The sequence below is a fragment of the Pagrus pagrus genome (assembly GCF_965226575.1).
Source record: "Pagrus pagrus genome assembly, chromosome: 14".
In the NCBI taxonomy this organism is placed as follows: domain Eukaryota; kingdom Metazoa; phylum Chordata; class Actinopteri; order Spariformes; family Sparidae; genus Pagrus; species Pagrus pagrus.
Window position 1 is genome coordinate 10347208 of NC_140198.1, and position 10397 is coordinate 10357604.

Below are 10397 nucleotides of genomic sequence, written 5' to 3' on the forward strand. Positions count from 1 at the left end.
GAAATGTGGTAGAGCAGAAGTATAAAGCCGCAAGAAAATGAAACACTGTTGAGACTTGGCTTGTATGTAACGTCTTGTATTTATGTATAGTATGTGAGAGCTACAGCTGCTCAGTTTTTGTGCATTTCCTTGTTTTTACTAAATCATTACATCATTTGGTGTAAAAGACTTCCATTTTATCAAGCTCTGCTCAAAACATACACGATTACACAAACGATGCAACACAACGCTAAAAATAAACCTGATCATCTTTAGTTCCTAAAACATTTAATGACAACTGCATAAGCTGTCGCGGAAGAAGTATAACCAGCAGACGAGAGCTATCTTTAAAACTCTGGGCCATCTGTCCGTCCACCCATCCCAGCTCATTCAGAGAATAGAAGAGCAGCAGCATAAAGTATGATAGGAATGAAAAGCTTCTGGTTAACTGTCCCAGGGTGAGGAAACTACTCAGTTCTCAGGCCATCGTACCACCAGGCCAACAGGAAATGGCTGCGCACAGGGGCCCCAGGTGGCTCGAAGTGAAGTGAGGCACAAACCATAAAAAGCCAGTTCACAATGCTGTGCGTTTGAGGCGGCCTAATGTGAACCGCATTTTTCTGTCAGCAAAAGACCTATTTCCAAGAAGACATATTGAAATGTCACAGAAGGAAAAGCACAAGAGACCGTTGAGTCATTGTAGATAAATCCTTCGGTTATGTTTCTGATTAAATTACTGATTGTTTAGTCTATAAATCGTCAGAAAATAGTGAAGAATGCCTATTACATCTCCTGGAGCAGGTTTTGCTGAGTCAGTGAGTTATACAATTAATCTTAACTGGGGGGTTTTCAAAGTCTAACACTGATGGCAATCTCTCTGACAAAAACAAGACAACTGTAGCATGAATGACAGAATCCATAGGCAATGGGAAGGGCATTGCCTGCAGATTCAGCAATTCGTGCATTGGGTGGCATCTTGAGCACCTATTTTGTCCATATTTGTTTACATTTTACAAGTTGGCACCATTTCAAAGTATGGTACGTACTGTATAAGCTGGTAGCAATTCTTGTTTGCAATTTACCCCTGGATATATGACTACCTCTAGATTACTCTGATAACAAAAAGCACTTAGAAACATGATGATTCTCAGGCAAGTAAAAGCAGCATCTTATCTCTACGATTCTTAAGTGGATTTATAAATGTTTATGTACGTTGGACAGCTGGGAAAACAACATCCACAGGAAGTTTAAGTCACACAGGACCAAGAAATATGTGTATTATGTCTATGTGTTTAGATTTGACTGGGTTATGACCAGCAAATATTCACCAAATGTGAATATTTGCTGGTTTCTTTATACTTCTATGACAATATACTAAATATCTTTGGGAGGTGGACAAAACTAGAAAACTAAGGATGTCATCTTGAGCTTTGAGGAGCAATTGATAAGACAGTTTTTCACCATTTTCTGACCAAAGAACAAATGGATTAAAGGAGAAAATAATCATTTGTTATTTTCAGCCATAATCTAATTTTTTCAGCACTAGTCTAGTCTTTAAACTGCAACTCACAGCAACAAACAGAAGCTTTTCAAATATCACAAAAATTAGAGAAAAATCTGGCAGCAGCCAAGAAAGACATCAGCTATGATATCTACTTTCTGAAAGGTTAAGTACATATGTGACGCAGATCCAACTTGACACAACCTGAGGGCAAAAACAAGACCTGTTTTAAGCAGCCATTCCTCCACAGAAACAGTTTGTTGAACAGTCCTAGTCTGACCTGAAATCCTCCTATCAGTCATTCTGTCCTGCTGCAGACCCCCCTGCTGCTGTCTTTGTATCCACTCTTTAGACTCTCTCTCGCCTTCTGGCCTTCTCTCCCACCTGACTCGTGTCTGACTTGTGTTTGCAGTTCGTGTCTGCCTCAGTGAGCCTCCACCTGACAGACAGCAGCGACCTGACAGACTGAGACGCATGCCGCTGCAGCTGAGGCTTGTGTGGGGGGGGGAATACACTGAAAAGGCTTCAAATATTTACAACAACAAACGGTGCTCTTTGTGTAGAACTGGTTTCCCTATTTTTTTTTGTTTCCACATTAAATCTGAAAGAGGCCGGGTATTCTATATTCTCATCGGCACGTATCGGACAACATACATGTCAATACAAATACATCTGTGGTATGCCAATAACCATAGATCTGTAGCGTTTTGAGACATGTTTGTATCCTAGACTAATACTGCACTTAAACAGAGACTTATATAAAAATGTGAGTGTCAAAGGACCTCTGGGCTGGAGTACAAAATATGAATACTAACTATTTCATGACCAAAAATCACTTCTACTCAGTTGGCTTGAGTGAAGGATGAGTCATCCCATTAGCCTCTTGTGGTTGGTTGAAAAAAGTGTGTAGCTGTTGACGTGTATTCACTGCAAGCAGCATACACTTCATTTAGTGTTGAGAGTGGATATCTGTTTGGCGGCTTCTGGAGACACTACGGGCCTAATTCAACTTCGTATTTGTGAGAGGAGGAGACCACACCATAACCTCAATGACAAATGCACATGCACATTCAGTACTCTTCAGATGAGCTGGCTGGTGCTTCCTGTCCGGTGGCGGTCACGCAGAGTTATGAAGATGTCTGGTGGTGTCCTTTAAATTTTAATCACGTACTGGTGCATCATGCTTTTGAGATCTGAAAGGTTTTTAATGCTCATTATGAATTAGAGCACAAAGGATTGTACATCTCACCCTATGTGATCAAACAGGACTTGGCTAAGATGTTTTTGCGATAATGCCTAACCACACCTCGAGGTTTTACCCTTGTGTGCTGCCATAGACGCTCTCCTGCTGCTACTTGTGCTAGCAGTGATGTTGTAATGTAAAAATGTGGATGGTTAAGATTTGGATGATAATGTCTGTGCCATCAGGAATCCACAAACACAGAGATAAAAAAATTGTCTTTGTTATCAGATCAAATGAGCCCTCTCTCTCTAGTCTTACAGTCATGCACAACAACCCCATGAACACATCACTGCTTGGCTTCATCTATGCCCAACAGGAAAGACAAAAAACATGAGTGAGACAGATGGGAGAGGAGACAGGAACCATTTTATGAGACAGATGTACAGCTCACATATCTTTCCAGAGGCTTTTCAAAAATCTAGTTTCCTTACGATGACTGACCTGAGGAAGCAAATGTCTGACCCTAAAGAAATAATTTTTCTACTTCTGTCAGTTATGTTCTTTGTTTTTTCTTCATGGTTTAGAGATTAAACTTTTCTGGATCATGTGAGCTTTTCTCTCACACATGAATGTCAAGAGCTTTGACACGAGCAACGTCAGATTAAAAGCATTCTCGTTTCAAGATCTAGACGAGTTATGAATGTTATCAGTAAGGCGAAACTTGATTCAATCACAGACTGAACACTTCTGAAATGAGGATCCCAGTAGAAAGTACTTAGATGAGTTTGCCTTTTTGTTTTTTCTGTTGAATGCTCCAGAAAACAGGGAACAGCAGAAAGCATCATGGAGGACGGTGAAAATGTTACAGTGGTTACTTTCTTACTTTCAAACTCAACCCAGATTGAACGATTTTTCAGCGCTGCTTGCACGGAGACAGATGAAAAACTATTTACATGCCAAAGTCCTTAAATTTCAATCGTGCTAGAAAAGGGAAGAAAATCATCATGTCCACTTGGGTGTCATGTTTACATCACTGCCAATCGGAGCTGGAGCCTGTAAATGCCTGTGACTACTACATAGTCATTTGACCTGGGATAAATGTCAATTGTACCCCTTCCCACTGAAGACAAAGCAGGATGTGAGTGGATGTTAGCAGGTTTTATGTCGAGTGTGAAAGGGGTATACGGACTGAAAACTGACATGTACAATCTGGGAATTAAATGTTGTATTTTGTGAATTTTTCAGATGCATTAAATTCTGTTTTCATTTTGTTTTTTATAGGACTAATTAATCAGAGAAAATAACTGGAATGATTTCTCACACTGTTCACACATTCATGCAGTTTCGACGTGAGAAAACAGTAACCTTTCTCATCAACATGTACAGACATCACAGACGACTGACTCTGCTCTAAAGTACAAACTGCCAGATTAATGACCGTCCCTTTCTTTGACTTTCTTCTTGTTGTCTTCTCCTCTTGTCGTCCACCCTTCTAGAGCTGTCCTAGCCAAGTTTTGGCTGACTGAGCCAAGATCGACTTGATTCGAGCATTCGCATGCATGCCTCGTGCAAGTTGCGTGGGTCAGAATCCAAATCAGAAGTGAAAAAATGTGACTACATGCAGCCTTTTTACTGCTCATACTGACAAAACAACAGAAAATAAGCATGAGAATCAGGGTACTGTGAGCTACGGAGACAAACTTTCTACTAAACTAATGACTGCTGACGGGTTCACTGGGTCTACAATCAAACTTTCCTCCCTTCATTCAAACAGAAAGTATGCTGGATGTTACAACATCATAAACAAACACTACTGCCTCAAAAGATTCATTCAGCTTTTGCCAACATTATTGGGAAAGCTATTTTAATCTTAATTGAGAAGTCCTGACCTATTCTATAGATGGACATTGACTCATCACCACAGAAACAGCAGCTCAGCTGTCAATTTATCTACAACGCCAGATTTGACAAGCTAGCCTCGAGGCAGCTCTGGCCTGTATGTTCTATATACAGCGCACATCACTGATGACACATAATAGTCAGTGTACTCCACCTGCAATCTGACCCGAGCAACATACAGCTGAACAACACGGAAAAGGCACTGTAGTTAGAAAGAAGGTGTTTTTAGTGCTAGAATGTGTTTAAAATGAACAAATATAGACTAAACAAGAGCACATACATAGATAATGCATTCACAAGTTAACCCTCAAAGACCTAGACAGTCGGTGGCAGCTAAAAATAGATATTATTATAAATGTTTAGTAACTTTTGAACCGCTAATGCTACCCATATGGTTTAAAAACTCATGTAAAGCAGTGTTTCTTAGTGTTTTAGTGGCATCACACACGTCTTGTTGGGGCATTCAGGGGCTTCGTGAGCAGACGAATCACATGTAAAATTGGCACTGGCACTTCAGAGACTTCAGGTTCTCTTGAAAGAACTGATTTATGGCACTTGAAGCTTGACTGCTAAAAATGGTAGGAAAAAACAAATAAATACAGGAAGGTCAGGCAGTCTGAGGGTTAACATCACTCTCTGCACTAACATGCAATGCTTCAGTTAAGCACAAACTTCCCCATAATTCCTCACTCCTCGTCTCCTGCCTTTAAGCACTTTGTGAAGCTAATTTCATTTTATGCATGCAGGCCTCACGGGAGAGACAATACTCTTCGGGGTCAGTAAGCACTGTACATGCTAAGTATGTTACAGGGCATTTCATTACATAAGCATTTAAATGAACTACATCCTCTTATATATGCTACACACTCTCATGCAATCAATGAGGGAAAACAATACATGGGAAGTTAGCACAATTGATCACCACATGTGGCTCTGGCCTAGAAAGTTAACCCAAAGCAACATGGGATTGATGTGGACCAACAATACAACCAAGCGCACATCCTCATCAATAGCTGCACATAATTAACAGCGTGCCCTTTAAACAAACTGTCTGTCTGTTCAATATGGTGTCACTTAGTTCCGAAAGTTGGACAGGAAGTCGGCAAGCCAGTCAGGCAACTAACTGTGCAGCTGCTAACACTGTCATTCAACGAGTTTCACTGTGATCTCAGCATTTTTTTCTCATTAACCAATTCTCTTTTTCTGTATCCAGAAAGAGACATTTTAAAAGAACGCAAGTAAGCAATACCGCCTACGACCTGCGCCCCCTCTTGGACCCCTTCCTAACTTTGAAAATGCCAAGTGTGCACTATCCTAGCACCCTCTTTTTTGGATCCTTTCCTTTATTTGCAGACATGTGTTAATAAGTGGTAGTAGGAGTGGCCCCCGGAGTGTGTTCTTAATCTCTTTATCCCCGCATCTCAGTGCTGCTTACTGTCCAATTCACCACCGCCACGAGGATCTCTTCAAGCATCTGCCAAAAAGTTAATCACCCTTTTCAAATCCCCTCCTGCGAGTTCGCCTCGTCACCATAATATTGGTTTTCCATTACACTCGTGCTTTGTTTTCAAAATTCTTGAGAGCTGACTATCCTACTGGATATTTATGGTATTTTCTTAAACTGGCATTGCATCATCACACTGTACCTTCAGGTCATGCCTGACTGACAGGGCTTGTCAGTATGAAAATTATGCAGGATATATTGCCTAACCTGCTACTGTAAAGCAAAAGTGCTGTACGCCCTTGTTTGTACTATTCTTAATGTGTTTTGTTGTATTTTTAACTGCAAGACTATATTGCTATTTTGCTTTAAGTCATTTTTTACTTATCTGTATATGTCCATTGATTGATTTTCTTCTTGTGTCATGCACACAAACTGCCCAAACACAAACTGCTGGGTTTACGAGACACCACAAGTACAGTTGCAGCGGTCAAACAACTCATCACATTTCATTCGAGTTATTTTGCAGCTCTGTCTTGAACAAAATATCTGTGCCTTCCCTCCCAAGTTTGACAAAGAAAATCTGCTACAAAAAAGGCCCCCTTCCCGAAGCACAACTCAAGTTTTTCATAATCATCCAACCAAAAGAAATCACCATAAATGAAGGACATTGTCCGTATAAAAAAAAAAAGGGTGCATCCCTTGCGTCCTCACACATTCTGAGTGACATTAAACCTGCTGCTGGTCTATTTCCATCCCATACTTGTTTTATATATATACATTTCACACCTGCTTTGGCAATGTATACATCTTGTCTTCCATGCCAGTAAAGCCTATTTTAATTCCCCTTAGCTGTGCACAGAAACACAGGCCATAAAGCAGTGTAGGCGAACCTTGTTTAGTGAGCAACTGTCTGGTCAAACTGACATAGCCTTATGTGTAAACATCACATTATGAGCCGAGAAAGTGAACCACAGGTTTAATTTTACAGCCCAGCACAGGAAGTTAAAATGAAACCACATGTCAACACTTTGTTGGGCTATCTAGAGGTAGTAGCCAGCCGCAGAAAGGCAGTTTTGCACAACACAGTCGCAAGTAACACACCCTCGAGTGATGCACAAGAGTGGGTATCTTACTTTAAAGCATTTTTTTTTTTATCTGCTAGCTAGTGTTTAAAAAAAAACAGGAATATGACAGCCACATCAGCTGAAAGGTGCCATACGTTACACCCATATGGCTAGCAACGCATACACGAGGGGGGGGGACGGGGACGTCAGAAACAAACGTTACAAGTCACGACATTAAAATAGTCCCAAAATTAGCAGCGTCATCTTAATTTTTTCCTTTTAGTCCCCCATCACAGAAAATTACTTCCACCATCTCGGCTGGACACAGGCTTCAAAAGCGGGGGAGGCTTAGCTTCATACCCAGCTAACACACACACACACACACTTTTACTAATCACAAAATGACAACCGTTGGTCCCCTGAAAGGTTCCCAGTTACGACAAAAAAAAAGGTGGTGTGAGACAACGGGAAAAACAAGGAGCGCCGTGGCTTTTACTTACCGAAAACACGTCAACGTCCGTGGCAGCCATGGTGCGGGATGTATGGTGTTGTTGGTGTGCTGGGCAGACTGAGCAGGGGCGAAAGGGAGCAGCCCTCGTCTCTCCGTACTAGCCTGCTAACTGAACTACTGAGAGAGAGCCGAGGCTGACAGAGAGACGGAGAGGGCGACACAAGACGGAGAGGAGCTGCTAACCAGGCAGGGAGGCTAGTAGCCTAGGCGACGAGATGACTCCCTGCCGCGTCGCTTCTGTTTCGCTGAGGCGGGATAAAGCGTTTATTTTCAATCGTTTTGACTTTTTCTGGGAGTCAATGAGAGGGAAATGGGGCTCGCTTGATTTAGCTAAACTGTGTTGCGCTGGGTAGTAGAAGAAGAAGTCGGCAAAAGGAGCTAACGTGAGTTTGGTAGAGACTCGCCTTTTGCGCATGCGCACAAATGCTGAACACATCAATTTCATCAACCCACCCAATCTTTAACTCGCTTTTTGTTTTAATGAATTATAAAGACTCCTTTACAAACAAATGTTTATACGTTCCGATTTTGGAGCAGTTAAAAGTCGCCTCCAAGCGTTTCCAGTCATCACTTATACGTGCGTTAAACCGGGATGTGAACTATCTTGGCGTTCGCGTCGCATCTTTGGTCGGGACAGATACTCTCCAACATGGCCACTTCTCAGGGAGCCGCCGTGGATGCATGAGAGAAACTCCCATTCAGCACAGGAATGTCATGCTGCACGCTCTGCAAGCCAGGACAGGAGCCAGCCAGCAGCCACGCAGAACGACAGAAATATGTGTGTCAGTCGTGGAGATGATCAAATACCTGATTATCACTTGTAGCCAAACTGTTTCAAGAAAGGACATTAATATTTAAATGAATTAAAATGAGGTCACTGATTGAGTTTACTAGAGTGTGACTCAGCCAATCAGAGCAAGACATCCGATATTGTTACCCCAATTAGAAAACTTGCAGAGAAAGAAGTATTTAGATCCTTTACTTGAGTACAAGTATTAATAGCTTACCGCACTGTGAAAATACTCCACTGCAAGTACAACTAAATAAGTATCAGTAACATTTACTTAAATGATACAAAGTAAAAGGACTCATTCTGCAGTAAAATTATATTTTTTGGCTTAATATTACTGCTGCATTAATGTGTATGTAGTATTTTACTGCTGTAGATGCTTCAGGTTGAGCTCATTTTACAAATGTATATACTGTTGCATAGTTTGATCTACAGAAATACATCATATTCTATAAGATTATCATATTTTTGTAGCATTACTGTCCTGAGTAAACTTCATATCTCCATAAAGTCAAGTCAGTTGCTTTATTTAGACGTTTTTAAAACCCTAAAGGAACATTTGAACCTTCAGTTTATCAGAGTGAAATTAAATTTATAATAACTGCATTTGGAGATACGCATGGCTTCAACGGACAGGAGGGGTATGAACAACTGTAACCTCTAAAGTAACTAGTTACTAAAGTTGTCAGACAAATGTAGTGGAGTAAAAAATAGAATATTTGCCACTGAGATGAAGTGAAACAGAAGTAGAAAGTTGCATTAAAAATACTTCGTACCTCACATTTGTAATTGAGTAGTACTTGTATAAATGAACTTAGTTACATCCCACCACTGAAAACCAGTATGTCTGTATATTGTACTGTTTAAACCTGCAGGCTGCAGCCTACTGTAGGTACCCTGGGGACATGTACTACTTTATTTAGTGATTGGCCGAACAAACATTTATTTCTTTCTGTTCATCAGGAAACTCCATAAATCAGCGAGGGTTCAGGTAAAGCAGCCGAAGGACATTAGAGTGAAAACCAGAAAACATTGTCTCCATAAATATGATCCAGTTTCACACAGATCAGTGAATAAAGACATACATTTGTGTGTTTGTACAATAACCAGTGAGGCCCGGCCCCTGAAACACTTGGCTCCACTGGTGTCTTTCTGACATGTAGTCTTACATACAAAGAAATAGATTTTTTTTATTTTGATTTGTAAATATATTAAGGCTTTAGTAACCACAGATCCTATTTCAGGTATATAAGTAAAAATCAATTAAAAAATAAATAAAATAGACTTTGATATGAGGGAACCAGATGTGCTGATTTCCGGGTTTTAGGACTACAAACTACACCACACTATTGTTGTGTTGCAAAGATACCTACTAAAGTTAGCATGCTAACCAGTAGCCCCAGCCTGTTCCGGTCCAAAGCTCCTGTACTGCCCTGGTCCCTGAGCTCAGATAGCTGTTACCAGTGTTGGGCAAGTTACTTTCAAAATGCAATATATTACATATTACTAGTTACCCTCATTTTAAGGTAATATATTACGTTACAATATTACTGTCTGCATAGAGTAATACATTACTTATAACACTACTTTTAAATTACTTGCAACAAAATGCCCAAATAACCTATATAGAACAATTAAATAGCTTAGACCTTTTTAAATAAATGAGAGACTGAACAAACAACTTATAGGCTCGGCTATATATTAAACACAAGCATAGCCTGTATTAATATGGTCATGTGCAACAATAAACGCTTCACTTCGGTCAGTAATGCGGATTGTAACACGTTACATTACATAACTGTAGTAATACATTACTGAAATATTATTAGTAACGTGTTATATTACTCTGTTACCGCTAAAAGTAATATATTACTGTAACCACAAACACTGGCAGTTCCTATAGTGATTTGCTGCCTCCCATTTGTTTTGTTTATGAATCTCACAGGTGGCCAATTCTTACATATTGCACCTTTAATTCCGTTTAGTTTTCTTTTAAAAAATAAAAACTGACCCAGAATGACTCATT

At 40.3% G+C, this 10397-nt stretch overlaps 1 protein-coding gene across 5 annotated transcripts in view; it reads right to left on the reverse strand.

Moving 5' to 3' along the window:
* septin8a (septin 8a) overlaps positions 1-7781 on the reverse strand; it is a 40536-nt gene extending 32755 nt beyond the window's left edge. For 2 of the 5 annotated variants that reach the window (XM_084373630.1, XM_084373631.1), the window contains exon 1: positions 7571-7777. In XM_084373630.1, the coding sequence (XP_084229756.1) occupies positions 7571-7600 (30 nt within the window). In that variant the 5' untranslated portion in view covers positions 7601-7777. Of the gene's footprint in view, positions 1-7570 lie in introns of all 5 variants that reach the window. The other 3 variants (XM_084373627.1, XM_084373628.1, XM_084373629.1) reach the window with 3 other exon arrangements.
* Positions 7782-10397: the final 2616 nt, after the last annotated feature.